A 15,589-nucleotide genomic window follows, 5' to 3' on the forward strand; every position below is an offset into this window, starting at 1 on the left:
CAAATACCTCTGAGCAGCAGTTAAATAAGATTAGAAGAAATCACCAGTCGTTGGTGAAAGAAAATCAAAACGTGTGCAGATTTATATATAGTAGTTTCATGGCTGGTTGTCTTATCGAGTTACTGTAATTTAAACGTATGTCTTTATATAGCAGCCATAAAAGGTTTAATGTATTTTCCAGGGTGTGTTAATGGGGTTTCAATGTTCTCTATTTAAGTTCACAATTTGGCGACTAAAATTCCCACTTTATTGACAGTTTTTGAGAGAACTTTGTGATTTCCAATACTACCAACAGCACCTGAAGGCAGCAGAGCAGATCCCATGATTTGGTTGGTCTTTGAACTTATGAAGACGCAAACTGCGGTGATGATTTGATGAACTGACGAGTAGAAGCGTATACTGCTGAGTGCACATGGAATAATTAAAGTAGACAATACTTGGTCGCGTGCTGTGTCAACAGGCAACGAAGCTTTGAGGCGTTCAACGACCGCCATTTATTATCAGAAGCAGCCGAAATGTCGCTCCGATACCACAACAAAGTTGTCATTGTGACCGGAGGATCCAAAGGGATTGGAAGAGGGATTGTCAAAGTGTTTGGTGATTCTTGTTTTTTATAGTGTGGATTCGTGAGGGATCGGCGCAACAAGTGGCAACTTGAACATTTTGATTTTTCTTTTTTCTTTTAGTGGAGAATGGAGCCAAAGTGGTGTTTTGTGCAATAGGTCAGTAAACTGAACATTTAGGTTTTTCCCGATCGAATTCTAAGCAATAATATTGAGTGCAACTAATATGCATTAGTTAAAAATGCATTCATAATACATTGTATTATTAATTTGTACTGACTAATGTTATAATTTGTCAATATAGCAAATGTTATAAGAACTGTATGTACTAATGGTTCATTTAATAGTAAAGTACTGTCTGCATCTTGTTTTATAAGCTATTTTTTTACATTAGTAATTGTAGGTGTATAGAAGTAGACTTATATAGTAAATGTAAAGTACAACAACTTCAAAATTGTATTTAAGTACAGGAGTTATACTGACAGACATTTAAAGCTGAAACATAATATCTATATGGATAATCACACATGTGTCACAGGTGCAGGAGGTGAGGCTCTGGAGGCGGAGTTAAACAAAGCAGGGCCAGGCTCATGCAAATTTGTCACATGTGACGTCTCCAAAGAGGACGACATCAAGGTAATGTGCAACTTCAGCATTATTGTCCACAGTTATGAACACGATCACATGACCCGTAATGTGCAACTTTAGCATTATTGTTCACAGTTATGAACACGATCACATGACCCGTGGCTGACAGTGTGTCCTGTTGGTCAGCTGACTTCACCTCAAGGCCCAAAACAACCAGACGTCCATTTAAAAATGTTACGTTTTGAGATTTATTCACACCAAAGTGTCAACGTTTGTATTGTTTTCGTCCTCATCTGTCACCAGGAACAGCTTGTAAAACTTCCCATTTGTCTCAACCAGTTGTGTGTTTGCTTGAGCTCCTGTTTGCTCTGCTGGGTGAAGCTTCTTCTCTGTGGTTTGTCAGCAACTGGTTTCTTGTTCAAATGCAACTGGTGTGACCGTCTCTCCACAGAGATTGATCGCCGTCACAGTGAAGCATTATGGACACGTCGACTGCCTGGTCAACAACGCCGGGTGGCGTGAGTCTCACTCTTCCTGCTCTCCTCCAGCAGATGTGATGGTGACGCTGTGAGGATGCTTTCATGCTTAATTTATCTCCTTTTGTGTTTGTTTGTCTGCAGACCCACCTCATAAACCCACTGATGACACCACAGCAGAGGAGTTCAGGGATCTGCTGAATCTGAACGTCATCAACTACTTCCTGGCTTCTAAAGTAACGTCTCCAACTCGTGCAAAACTTCTTAAAATGACTTAGAAATTAAATGAAAGGGATTAAAAAGATCATTTATGCTGACTTCTAGGGAAGCAAAGCAGGGCTGTAAGAATGTAACTCTTAAAAACAACTGAATTATGAAATTGGATCACAACCGAATACTTTATTATTATTATTATTTTTAATGGTAATAATAAAAGAGACGACAGCAAACGGAGGAGGGAGTGTATTTTAAATATTCAAACATTTATCTTATTGTATGTGATCTGAAATAAGTAAGTATTTCGTTTTTATTGATTTATTTATTTTTGGGTTTACAAATTCAGATTGTAGGTTGTATGTGTCCAATGTTGGAAAAATTGCTCAGATTTAATAGACATAGGACGTCTCACTCTCTCTTCAGTATGCTTTGCCGTACCTACGACTGCGCCATGGAAACATCATCAACGTGTCCAGTCTGGTGGCGACCATCGGTCAAAGAAATGCTGCACCATATGTCGCCACCAAGGTGAGATCATGCTCCAGCAAACAGCCTCAATGTTCCTTAAATCTCAGTTAGAGATCATTTGTCTTGTGCTCTTTTCCTCCACAAGGGGGCGATCACCTCCATGACAAAGGCGATGGCCGTGGACGAGAGCGTCTACAATGTGAGAGTGAACTGGTGAGACAAACTGCAGAGTGTCTCAGATTCATTAACCATTTCAAGATGTTAATGATATAAATCATCCACTATTTCATTCATATAAGAGTCTCTTATAAGGGAAGTCTCAACAATCCCTCTGTCCTTATCTGGATGCTATAAGGTATCTGACAATATTTAACTGACTACAAATCTGACAGCAGCCACTCTCACCTAATGCTCCTGTCTGCCGTGTGTGGCAGCATCTCTCCAGGTAACGTGCTGACGCCTCTGTGGGAGGAACTAGCAGGACAGACACCGGATGCTGCAGCAACCATTAAAATGGCAGAAACCCATCAGGCAAGTTCTCCCAGTGGAACCAAGGGTTCCTACTCTGAGCTAAAGAGGTGTGGAGGGGATCTTTATGAGGTCGTGGGAGGTTTGGGAATAAGACTTTGATCCTGAAAAGTGTAAAAAAAATATCTGGGATCTCTTGTTGAACTTAAATCCTGTCTTCATGTCCATTACGAATTGTTTTTCAGCAGCATTTAACAGCGTAATGTGAGTAAAGAAAATGCAGCACAATAATATTAAAGAGAGGTTCCCCTCAGTTCTGTTCAGCTGCAGAGAAACCTTTGGTTGAGCATAAAACACAAACACAAGGAAGTCACCTGATGCTACCACAGTTGGACAGTGAACAGGGAGGAGAATTGACACGTTGTCTTCTCAAACAGCTGCTGGGTCGCTTCGGGACCGCGGCTGAGTGCGGACTGGCTGCCTTGTATCTGGCTGCTGACGCTACTTTCTGCACCGGGATCGAGCTGATGGTCAGCGGAGGAGCTGAACTCGACTTCGGCGTCAAGAGTCAGATCTCTTCCTGACTGTCCTCACTGAATACACAGTGAGATCAACAAGTCACGGTCTCCTATCTCTATCGCACATTGACTCTATAGGCCTATTAACTGCACTATAAATAAACTTGATTTGACTTATTCACTGATGTTCTAATCTGCTGTCATTAAAATCATTAGTATAAGAAACTAGACGCTTAAAAATCAAAATGTGTGCAGGAACTTCCTGTTTCAATGTCAAGTGTTTCACAATAATGCAGCCTGTAACAAGCTGGAACATTAACAGGCAACGTTTGCTCCAGCAAATCTCTTCTTTAAACCTCTTCAGTGTAACCACTGAAGAAACCCAAGAAAAACGGGTTCCCCAAATACTTAGAGACAATTTCAAAATGTTATTAGACTAAATTGAAGTTTTAATCATTTAATTTTTTTTCTTTTGGGGTCAGAACTATTTCAAATGTTAATGATAGATATTGTGTTGAATTATAGTGTTTTTTTTCTTTGTTAATATAGTTATTGACCAGTAGAGGTCAATAACAGTTATCAATATAACAGCACACCTTTATAAGGTTTTGTGTGTTCAAGTATCTTGGTAACACTACTAAGATGAATACTTAATGGTTTTAAATATGATTTTCATTCAGTAAGTAACTTGTCTTTCATTTGGTTGAGTCAATAGTCTGGCTGAGGTGAGGTATCTTAAATTGTTGGCACCTTGACAACCTGAGTAACCAGACCTGCACCACTCCTCCCCCAACCGACCAATCAGCGTTCAACCTGTGTGTCCTCAAATAAACCTGTTTTATGAGCCTGCTGCTCTCCGCCAATCAGATGCTACGCTTTGTCACGCCCTCGATGACGTCATTGAATGAAACCGGTTATTAAAAATAATAAAAAATAACGTATTTGTTTGGTGTTTTTTTTTCTTCTTTTACTAACGTCTTTGTGAACAGTTAAAGGGATGTTTAATTATCAACCCAGAACAAACAGAAACAAATAAAAAGCACAAGCAGTTACAAACCGTTTAAAGGAGTTTCTGAACCAGCGCAGTGAAGAGTTAAAATAATTAATGTATAGACGAGTAGTTTATTTGTGGGAGGTTTCTGGATTCAACCGAGCCGAACAGCCAACAGCAGCGTCTCCTATTTCAAAGCGGAACTGAAGTTGACTTTGAACTGTTACGTCTGTTTCCACACGAACACATCATCGCGTTTTTATCATCGTTACGTAGCGGAGATGGCAGCCCTTCGGACGGTGAGTTCACTGACCGACGGCCCCGTGCTGTTTATTGCCTGTTTACATTGACTGTCTGGGTAAATGGTTCACCTAAATGAGCGATAAGGACGCAGATAATGATCCACAAAGCTAACAAATCCGTCACTTTAGTTTGCTCTGCACTCACCGGCGTGTGTGTGTCCCGCCTGTACCGAGGCTGGTCCAAACAATGCTGCAGAGAAAGAGGTCATCAAACCGAACTGCAGGCGAATATGTGGACTTTTTAGACTGTCACGTTTACCAGCAAAAACATAACGCCTCGTTAAACAAAACGCGACGCTTTCTGTTAATCTTTATGGTGCGAAGACGAATTCGGCTGACGTCAACAGAGCTAATTGTACTTTAATTTATGCAAAAATTAAAGAAGTTACCAAACGTTACATATTTGTATCACGTTCCTTCTGCGGGTTTGCTGGACGGTGAGATAAAGAGTCACTTATCTGTTTTTAATTAGTTTGTAAACGACGCCATCAGTTTTAAAGCTTCTTTCATCTGTTCAGGTGCAGAACTAACGTGTGTGTGCATGTTATTGCCTCATGGTGTTACTGTGAAATCCGCATTGTTTAATTGAGTTACTTGGTTGCTGCTGTCTCCTAGCGTTATGTTTAGTCCAGGCACACACGCGAACTAACATTTGCTATTTCTATTTTTGTTGGCTGTGGCTCCAAACTACAAATATCATGCATCAGATTAACGTACATGTCACAAACGTCACAGCAATACACGCACACACGCACGCGCACACTACACTAACTTATGGTTGCAATAAAAAGAGGACTTTCATCCTCTACTGAACGAAGTGCACACACAGGCTCATGATGTAGGAATTTCTAAAGCATCACTTCTGCTGCTGATAATTCAGCCAAATATACTTTATCATTATTATTATTATTCATTTTAACTGCATTACCTAAAGAAACAAGAACTGGCATGAACCTGCTGTTCTTGCTGTAGCTGTGCTGCACTGTTTAGCCATTATTGTTTGGCTTCTTTTCTTTTCTTTGTCATAAGAACAGATATTATTTTCCACCATTCCACCTTTTGTGACCCACACAGGATCCGTGCAAACTACTTTCTCACCTTGCATTCCTCATTTTGTAGCCTGCATTTGTGCCCGATTCTAATTACAGCACTTCACACCGGCTGTTTCCCACACACACACACACACACACACACACACACACACACACACACACGTGTGACTAGCTGCATGTTGAGTCACACTCACACAATGTCATGACAAGGTGTCCCTTTGTATTCCCCAAGGCCGGATGAATAGCTGTCACCTGGGAAGACGATATATCTTCTTGTAAAACGTTGACTGGCAAAACCTTTAAACGTGTGATTACCAGTGTTTATATATATTTATATAAAGTTAAAGTGTTTTCTCGTGTTTGATTCGCAGGCACTCCATGGACGACTTGTTCAGGCTCTCCCCTTGTCCTTTGGCTCACTGCGGTTCGCCAGTTCCTTTAAGGTAAAGAGGAAAGCGTGAACATTCCTTCCCACCAGGTGAGGCGTCCGGCCTGAGTTACACTCCGGCGAGCCTTCTACGGGTCGGAGCACAAAGTGTTTTTCGGCTCGTTACAGGAAGTAGGAAGCAACATTTCTCAAAAGACGGATTTGTCTTTCTTAAACTTTCCTAAAATTAAAAAATGTCTTTTCCCTTTTCTGTCTTTTCCTCACTGTCTACCTGTTGTATTCATTTAATTCAGTCTAATTGAATTAATTGTGTCTAATTGACCAGATAAGCCAGTCAGCCTCTCAACTAATTGTCCCCTTTTAAAGCATGCTCTGTCAATAACTTCGATTTAAAAAAACACAAAAACAATCACTGTTGTCGTCGCTCGCTCTGCTCTTGTCCCGTCTTCTTCCTTTTTTTTTTTTTCTCCGGCTCGCTTGTCCGTCTCCACCTCAGGCATCGGACATCGTCATCGAACGCAACACGGCATGCAAGCCGAAGCCCGACCCCTCCGCCTTGGTGTTCGGCAAACAGTTCTCCGACCACATGTTGACCATCAACTGGTCGGCGAAGGACGGCTGGGAGGTGCCGCAGATCAAACCTTTCCAGAACCTGTCGCTGCACCCGGCCAGCTCCGCCCTGCACTACTCCATAGAGGTGAGGAGAGGGCTCTGTGTGGTTTATCAGGGTTTCATTGAGTGTTTTTATCAAAACAAAATGGCTTACGGCTGATTCTTCATTCAGATGTATTATTTATGTAATCTCCTTTTAACGTCTCTTTATAGTTAAACACTTCTCAAGGTTAGAAAGGTCTCTGCAGCAGCGAGACCACCAAGAAATGACTTTGTGAATCAACTTCTTCTAATTGAATTGAATTTTGTTTTTTTTAACTGCTCACACTTGGAATTCACTACAATCATTCAGTGGCAGGGGAACATGGGGGGAAAGTTGACCTGAAAAACAAATTAATTAAATGACAAAAAATACAATAGGCAAAGAGCCTTTCTTTGCAGGTTTACCACGCTGTTGTTGAGCAGGAACCCTCATGATATCAGGTGCATGTTAACAGTCTGATACGCGTGTGCTTCTGTCTGTCTCCTCTCCAGCTGTTTGAAGGCATGAAGGCGTTCCGTGGAGTGGACAACCACATCCGCCTGTTCAGACCCATGCTGAACATGGAGAGGATGCATCGGAGCTCTGAAAGAAGCAGCCTTCCTGTGAGTTTATGAACCTCGTCTTCAGAACTTCCTCTCTGGTACCTGAAGCAACACGTTTCCACCAACGAGAGGCGTAAATATAGACGGCGCCGGTTGGTGAACTGAACTTAAAGAACAGCCAGTTTTTGCCACACTGGCAAAAAAAACGCTTTGCTCGTTGCTCTGCTGTAGAGGCGCCGGCCAATCGTATGCATGCAGGTGCACATAACAGGGCCTTGTGCTAATGTGCTGCTGCTGTGATGGACTTCTCAGAGTAGTTCAATCCTGTGCAGGGCTGTAACTTTTAAAAGTCACCATCAGGCACCAGCTTTGTTTTTTTGTTTTTTGCAGAAAGTGAAAATGTGGTTTCCATTTTTAGTCATCTTATCTTCTGAGTATCTAAGATATATTAATTTAAAATGTGACATGTATACACACTTATCATTTTCCAGCTCAAAGAGGCAGGGATCCTTCTCCTCATAAGACTTCACAAACGTCCTCGTTGTTGTTTGTTCAGGTTCATCTGGTTCTTTAAATCAGTAAACACACAAACGCACGTGCGGCCTATCCGTGTTCTGGTTCTGACTGAAACAGCATTATGTAAATATCACTAGTGCAACAAACATCAAAATGTCTTCAATGTGTTTAAAAAGTGCTTTACCATAGACCAAGAATTGGTTTCCAATTTCTCAAAGTAGTTGTCGACCTCCAGCTTACTGTTGAGCCCTGATGTGTGACGTGTAAAACTGGACTTCTCCTTCTGTAGCCGGCTGCCACGTTCAACTGGTCTGAACGAGCCTTAAGTTCTTTGCAGGCAGACACCCTGAAGCTGGCGACCCGCTCTGTTACGTAACCGCTTGGCAGCAGGCCCGGTTTAGGCTTAATTCCCAGAACAACAACTCCCTGACACCAGAGTTCATACTTCATCAGGAGTCCAGGACACAATGGAAACCGTGTAACGTGATGGACCTCTGCCACATGGTCGGAATTCCAGTCTGTGCTTTCTGCTACAAGGAAGAAAAAAGTATTTTTATGTTTCACAATTAATGAATGATTCATTGTCAACACATGTAATGGAAAGCTACTGAACTCTTCACCTTTTCTGAGGCGCAGCAGTCAACCGTTTTGGTTTCAGTAAACCTTATTGGAGTGTAAAAGATATGACCTCATTATGGAGCTTTTCTCCTATTTTCATTCAAGAGAATTTATGACTTATTGATTTCAGATTTAAAACCCAGTCCTCCGACTCAAATAGTCTTTGCTTGCGCTTGGATCTGCTCTGTTTTTTGTTTATACTATGTGCCTGCACTTCCCTATGCTTTCGTTACGCCCTGCGCATCAAATAATAATATTCCAGCGCCCGTACCTTTCCTCCTGCTGTGATAACTACACCGGGTGTTGTTACTGGAATCAACGTTTTTTTTATTTTGCCCGACACTGAAGAGGATGCTGTGAATCAACCATTAACTTTCTAATGAAGCTAAAACTACAAACTAAATATTCTACATCTAAAGGGTGGTTGGGTTCATTGTTTTAGATCAAAGGTATGCACGGATATGACAGATATGTTTCATATTTAGAGGGAGTGTTTGTTTAATAAAGGCTCCAACATAGAATTGGGGGGGAAACATGATATAATTCTATTGATATCACTATTCAGTGAAGAAGAGTGATTATTTGACAGTTGATGTCCTGTTTTCTTTGTAGCTGTATGATAAAGGTGAACTGCTCAAGTGCATCAAGAAGCTGGTGGAGATCGACCAGGAGTGGGTCCCCTTCTCCCAGGACGCCAGCCTCTACATCAGACCCACCTTCATAGGAACTGAGGTGAGCTTTAGCCGAAAAAACGGATGAACACCTGGATATCTGTGCAGGGTCCCGCCTCAGCCGAAGTGACGTGATGAGCCGGTGGTCTGCATACAGTCCTGATAACCTCGTCTTCTTCTCCTCTTCCTCCTCCAGCCGTCGCTCGGCGTGTCTCCTCCAGGAGAAGCTATGATCTTCGTCATCGTCGGCCCCGTGGGACCTTACTTCGCCACGGGGTCCTTCAACCCCGTGTCCCTGCTGGCGGACCCTTCATTCGTCAGGGCGTGGAAAGGAGGCGTCGGGGCCTATAAGATGGGAGGGTGAGTTTTGCATCTCTTCAAAATGCTAATCATGATTTTTTTTCATGATCAATATTGAGATCACGATAATCTATCACCATTATTCATTGATTTTATTGCACTTTCGTGCTGATTAATGCAACTTTGCATCAAAATAAGTCTTGAAATAAGCATCTTCTTCACGGAAACGAGTAATACGTCACATTTTTACGAGCTGCAGCGTGTGTGCGTAGCGGCGTGACAGTTCCCCGTGGTCGAAGTCAAAACATGTTGATCGCCCCCAGGTAGTTGGCTGTTAGTCGAGGAAGCGGTTGGTTTGATATGCAGATGAGTCGTCTGCACGTTTTAAACGTCAATATCGCAGACAAACATCTTCATTTATTTGTAGGAAGCTGAAATTGTGCTGGCGATTAATGTGCAGCCCTCGTCTCTTGGTAAGTTGCCCTGAGAATATATATTATGATTGTTAAAAGCACTCCACCCATCGACCTGCTAAGTCACATTGTAAATCGCGGTTGTTCAGAGTCAGAATCGCCTCTTTGTTTTCAGCCTGACTGTCATCTATAGTAGGAACAGAACGCGTTGGGTCGACGCTCATAAACTCCCTCAGAAGAGTTTCTGTCCCACTCTGAGGACAGTCTGCTCGTCAAACAGGTTGATCAATGCAACATTAAGGTTCATGTACCTGTGGTTCTCCTGCTGGGACAAGTCTAAATGTTTGCTCTGACAAAATCAAAAATAATTCAAAGAAATGAGATCACAAAAAACTCACAAAAAACCTATGAACTTCACAGACAGCAATTAAATAAATCAAATCAATCTTTTTGTTGTGTTTTTAGCAGACAGTACAGTAAGTAAACAGATATAAAGTGTCCCCAGTTGGCTGAGGTCACTATTCTAAATAAATAATAATCAAATCCTAATTAACTGGAAAAAACAACAATAACCGTAGAAAACAATAATTACGGATGATGGCAGGTGGCGTTGAGGTACATTTGTCTGTATGAGTGACGGGTTGTTCGTCTTTAGCTGGTTGCCTGTGATTCAGTTGAAGAAAACAGTCAAAAATTACGTTTGTGTTTCGCACAATTAAAGCATCATAATGATCAGTTCTATTCTAATATACTACATGTGCTTTATAACACTGGCATGGCCGGGTGAAGTCTCTAAAGTGCTGCACACCTCAGCTGTGTTTTGTATTCAGCAGTGAATCTGGACAAAGTCCAGCGATTTCTGCTCGTGAAGTGAAGAGAAGCCGGCCACAGAGCCGGCTGTGGTGTCGCGGTCAAATCTGTGCCGAGAAACAAGAAATGGAGAAACAATAGAGCTTCTTCAGGACGGACTTGTTCTCTTGTCAAAGCAGGAAAAGTTCAGGCTTTAAATGTCATCACAGATGTCTTTGATAAAGAGTTTGACACGTCAAACAGGTGGATCAACGGCATGTAGCAACATGGGTCCAAAATAAAAGGAATGAGGTTAAAGTGCAAAAAGACACTAAGATACCGTATGAGCTTTACAGACGCAAACTATTTCACAGCAGGAGATTCTTTTTCTCCGGCTGAGGGTTATTAAAGTTCGAGTCGGCGCGGCCGTAATCTCCAACTCATTCCACCCAGCCTCTAATCACAGGCCTGCTTCCACTCGAGTCTGCTCAGCTGAAGTGTGATTACATAACGTAACCGAACAGCAGCAACGCGACTCACTAAACCTGTGAAATCTGCTCTCACTTCAGCTATCGGGTCGGATTTAGCAGCAGCAGCAGTCGTGTGACAGCAGGGCAGATATTTAAGGGCCGTCGCTCTGTATGCAATAATAATCTCTGTATGCAATAATGTTCTCATGTTTATTCATTGTGTGTTTATTTTTATTTTTCAAACATATATATTAACATATATATTAATTATATATAGTAATTTTATTTGATGAATATTTCATCAGAAAAGTCATAGTATAGTATGGCATAATCATGTACATTTTTATTTTTTTAGCCTAAATGTTGTGTAAGAGTAAAGAAATGACAGCTTTCCTCATCTATGACTCATCACTTGAGTCTGAACGGTGCGTTGCATTGTTCATTGTTCATTGTTCATTGAAGTCCTTGCGGTCAGAAGGATATAATGTTTCTAGACGTCATGGCGGTACTACCTGTTCATCAGAATGTTCTTAAACTTCAGTGAAAACACGTTTGTATTTGTCCAGGGAAGTGTCAGTGCAGTCTTATTGTTTTCTTAACCTCTTGAGATGATCGTAATCAGCTGAAATGTTTCCACTCTGTTGTTCACAACGGAGACATTTATCATTTATCCTTCTCGGCTCAATCACCGGTCTGTGTCTGTTGGCTTTGTGTCATAAAGTAGCAAAGAAACACGTCGGTCTCCATCTGCTTGAAACAGTAAAACATTTCAGGAGAACTGAGATATGTTCTTCTAAAGCTGGACAACTAAGATATTTTTGGAAATTCCCTGTGTAAGAAAATGTCACTTTCAACCAACCAATGTGCCGCTCGGTGTATCGCAGCCTTTGAGATTCAGGAAGTACGTACAGTATACTCAGAAAATAGTGTCTCTAGTAATCAAAGTAAACACCAAAATGACTTCTCTCTCCAGTAACTACGGCGCTACGATAGCGGTGCAGAGCGAGGCCGTGAAGCGCGGCTGTCAGCAGGTCCTGTGGCTGTACGGAGAGCAGGAGCAGATCACCGAGGTCGGCACCATGAACCTCTTCATCTACTGGACTAATGACAAAGGAGGTCGGTCTCTCAAATGTTCCTGAGGGTTTTGTGTTTACATACTGCACTCGATGGGGAGATTCAGATACATTCTCGTTTGTGTGCCTGCAGAGAAAGAGCTGTTCACTCCTCCTCTGGATGGCATTATTCTCCCAGGAGTCACCAGGCATTCCCTGCTGGACTTGGCCAAAACCTGGGTAAGACCGCCAGAGAGGAGACCAAACACAAACCATCACACGGACCTCAACAGCACACGTTTTATGTCACATTTGAATAAATTAAATTTCTCGTACTGATCTCCTCAAATTCGGACAAGCAAAGTTTTTCTAACATTAAAGGCAGGGCAGAAGGCAGGGCGTTCTTTAGAGGCAGTGTTATCCTTATAGATGGGACTCAAGGCAATAAGAAAACCAGGTTTTTATTCTTATTTAATAAACTGTACAATCAGTTCTTTCCACTTGGGACACCCACAGGGGGTTTAAAGATCAATCTGAGGGGTCACAAAATGATCACGTAAAAGTCAAAGAACGAAAAAATACAAAATATGTCAATTTTATCCTCTGATTTTTGGTCATAACTCATGAATTATTTAATATTTTTATACAAAGATGAATAAAATGCTCACAGCTCTCTAAACCAATTCAACCAGTGATGCAGATATTTCTTCATTGTAAAGGGTCATAAGGTGTGAAACCTGCTGTTCACTGCTTCCTGTGTGTCTCTGTTAGGGTGAGTTTAAGGTGACAGAGCGCACGATGGGCATGCAGGAGCTGCTGGGGGCTCTGGATGCCGGGAGGGTCCTGGAGGTGTTTGGAGCCGGGACGGCCTGCGTCGTGTGTCCCGTCGGCAGCCTCCTCTACGGAGGAAAGGTAGGAGTTCACCCTCTGTCGTGTCCTTCTCATGACCTCTTTGCAAGATTTGATATTTCTCTGTATCAACTGTTACAAAAAAATCCCATTCTGTTGTCCTGATGTGCTCGTTCTAACCTTTAACCCGGTTTCTGTTAACTTCATATACAAGGTTAAAAGCTGTTTATTTGTCATTGTACATCAGGGTTGCACAACGAAATTCAGATTGTAGTCCCATTTTGCTACATAGGACATATTAAATATATATATATCATTGATATATAATCATTGTGAGTAACAGGATGGTCTGATGGACTAAAATGTCTCTTCCCCTCTCAGACTTATCAGATCCCCACCATGCAGAACGGGCCGGACCTGGCAAAGAGGTTCTACAAAGAGCTGACTGATATTCAGGTGAGAGAACTTCACACAGAGTTGGATCCTTGTAGGCGAACCTGCAGGTTGGCGCCTCCTGGTGGCAGCGAAATGGAACTGTTAGAAAAACATCCAAGAATATGTCTTTAAACTTTTCAACTTCTTCGATAATTAACACTTTTAATACAAAAGAGAACAAAGGGCATGTGACAGGACGATGCTTTTTAGTTTGAGTTTTGCAATTCAGTGTCTGAATCCGGCTTAATAAGCCTGACTGGGTGTGAATGCAGCCGAACTCGTAATTTAACTTGATCGGGCAGATCACTCTTTCTCTTTTAAACTTCTGAAAGAGTAGTCTATTGCTTTTATGAATGTAAAAAGTTTAAAGAACTTGTATTTTGCCTGTTTAATTTTTTGCTCTTGTTCCCTTTTTCTTCACCCAGTACGGACGCAAGGCGAGCGAATGGGCACCGCTGGTCGTTTAACGGCCATATTGAACATGCCAGTTGTATCAACAGTTAGGCTCATGATTCCAGTTTGGAGACCAGCACCCCCCCCCACCCTCCCCTCCTGCTCACACACCAACCGAGGAGACGGAAGCTTCTCTCTCCGTCTTCTCGGATCAACTTTTCCACGTTTCTTTTCTGTGCGGACTCTCGTAGGACTACGGTTGGTGGTTTTGAATGTAACTGCTTGCTTTGGGAAGCAATAATGACAACGACATGCAATGTTTTGACCCGACACTTAACTCTGAGGTTGGCGCGACGAAGCAGGAAAAGCAGCCGTCATTGGACGGGAAAGAACACTAGCAAATGCAGCCCGATGATTAAACATGAAGATGTGATGTATATCACACACAAGCACATCCAAATCTCTAAGCTAATTGGGTCAATTTTGCAAAAAGAATACACTCCATTCATGTGTTTGTCCTCATAATAACAATGATTAACGCCTTGTGAGTACAGTGCGTATAGTTAATAGCACAAACATTAATTTACCAATATTGCATTCTGTCATCAACGATATAAAAGGCACAAACTGACATATTTTAATCATAGGAAATATTTGCTAAATTAAAGTAGCTTTATAATCCGTGTTTAGGACCGTTAACCTCTTGGCAGCACGCACCAGTCCGTGCTGTTTCTCATCAAGTGTATCAAAAACTTATATTACCAATAACCCCTTTGTGTTTTCTCTAAAACCTTTAACTGTTACATGTGAGTAGTATTTGCATATATATAGGACGATGCTGTTAGTCGTGTACATAATGATCTGAGAGAGTATTGCTGTTATCAGGGGCCACGTCACTTTGACGCCAGTTTGCACTGACCTGGTTTCATGTATCTGAGCGTGACTCAGCGGAGCGGGTTCTATGTTTGTGAGAAGACTTCTGCACAAAACTAAAGATTGAGATTACGACGGTCTAATGATCGGACGACGCGCTGTAGAAGAGGAGGACTGTTACACGCTGGAAGTTACTCCTGCACTAATTTGTGTGTAATCATGAAAACAATGTAACAAATAGTGCTTTTATTTTAGAGGTTTTTAAATTATATTTGTCCTCAACCTTGATGTGGAATTAGAATTGTCTTCCGAGGTATTTGACCGTGTCACCAGTGTTTTACTATTTCCTAGGCGTCGTGTCCTTCCCTCTCTAGCGTTCCTTACTTTAAATGTATTGTTACACACACCTGTCCCTCTCTTCTGTCTAAGTGCCTGACCTCGGTCTGATAGCCTGTTGTTCTCTGGATCTTCTGCTGCTGTTTGATTTGTTTCCAGTGTGTGCACTAGGCGATGTAGCAGGGTTCTTTGTCAGTGTAGTCGTTTTAAATGTTACTTTTACTCGGCTGTAATGTTTTTACAATAAACCTGATCTGAGTTCAGTATCTTCTGGTAATTCAATTGTTTCACTATCGGGGCACTTTATTGAGCTCGAGTCGTTGGTGGTTTAATGTAACATGAAAATGTCATAAAAAGTCACAATATAGCTTTTTGTTGGTGTTATGTTAAAGCCCTCTGAGAATTTAAATTTTGGGCTGTAAAACTAACTTGAATTATTTGCTAAATGAACGCTTATCACGAAAAGCATTTAACTCTTTGAATTTTTCAGTTGAACGTAATAATTTACACCTTGCATTAAAAAAAACCCGTCAAGACTTATTTTACCAATATAAAGGAATTGTTTGAAATTTTGGGGAATGCATAAATTAATTTTCTTGCTGGAGTTGTTGGCGGTTAGAAAGCTTCTTCAGCTTCTGCTAAACTCA

General features: G+C 41.6%; 1 protein-coding gene across 2 annotated transcripts; it reads left to right on the forward strand.

The window, feature by feature from the left end:
• Positions 1-380: 380 nt before the first annotated feature.
• On the forward strand, positions 381-15,202 carry bcat2 (branched chain amino-acid transaminase 2, mitochondrial). Of its 2 annotated transcripts, XM_079176945.1 has the most exons (18): positions 381-597; positions 687-722; positions 1,102-1,199; positions 1,603-1,669; positions 1,772-1,863; positions 2,267-2,371; positions 2,457-2,524; positions 2,746-2,842; positions 6,014-6,085; positions 6,527-6,727; positions 7,177-7,287; positions 8,974-9,093; positions 9,229-9,392; positions 11,978-12,120; positions 12,211-12,296; positions 12,828-12,968; positions 13,287-13,361; positions 13,766-15,202. In XM_079176945.1, the coding sequence occupies exons 1-18, from the start codon at positions 516-518 to the stop codon at positions 13,805-13,807; spliced, it is 1,800 nt and encodes a 599-aa protein (XP_079033071.1). In that variant the 5' UTR covers positions 381-515; the 3' UTR covers positions 13,808-15,202. The 2 variants fall into 2 exon arrangements, with proteins under 2 accessions (XP_079033071.1, XP_079033070.1); XM_079176944.1 differs by lacking the exons at positions 381-597; positions 687-722; positions 1,102-1,199; ... (3 more) ...; positions 2,457-2,524; positions 2,746-2,842 and adding an exon at positions 4,379-4,587.
• The last annotated feature ends 387 nt before the right edge of the window (positions 15,203-15,589 follow it).

Source organism: Pholis gunnellus (genome assembly GCF_910591455.1).
Source record: "Pholis gunnellus genome assembly, chromosome: 17".
Lineage (NCBI taxonomy): Eukaryota > Metazoa > Chordata > Actinopteri > Perciformes > Pholidae > Pholis > Pholis gunnellus.

Bases quoted from the DNA above. Each gene is read 5' to 3' on its own strand.
- bcat2 (XM_079176945.1), top strand. From the start codon at position 516: ATGTCGCTCCGATACCACAACAAAGTTGTCATTGTGACCGGAGGATCC. The intron at 723-1,101 runs GTCAGTAAACTG...CATGTGTCACAG, and splicing joins AGTGGTGTTTTGTGCAATAG to GTGCAGGAGGTGAGGCTCTG. The intron at 12,297-12,827 runs GTAAGACCGCCA...TGTCTCTGTTAG, and splicing joins TGGACTTGGCCAAAACCTGG to GGTGAGTTTAAGGTGACAGA.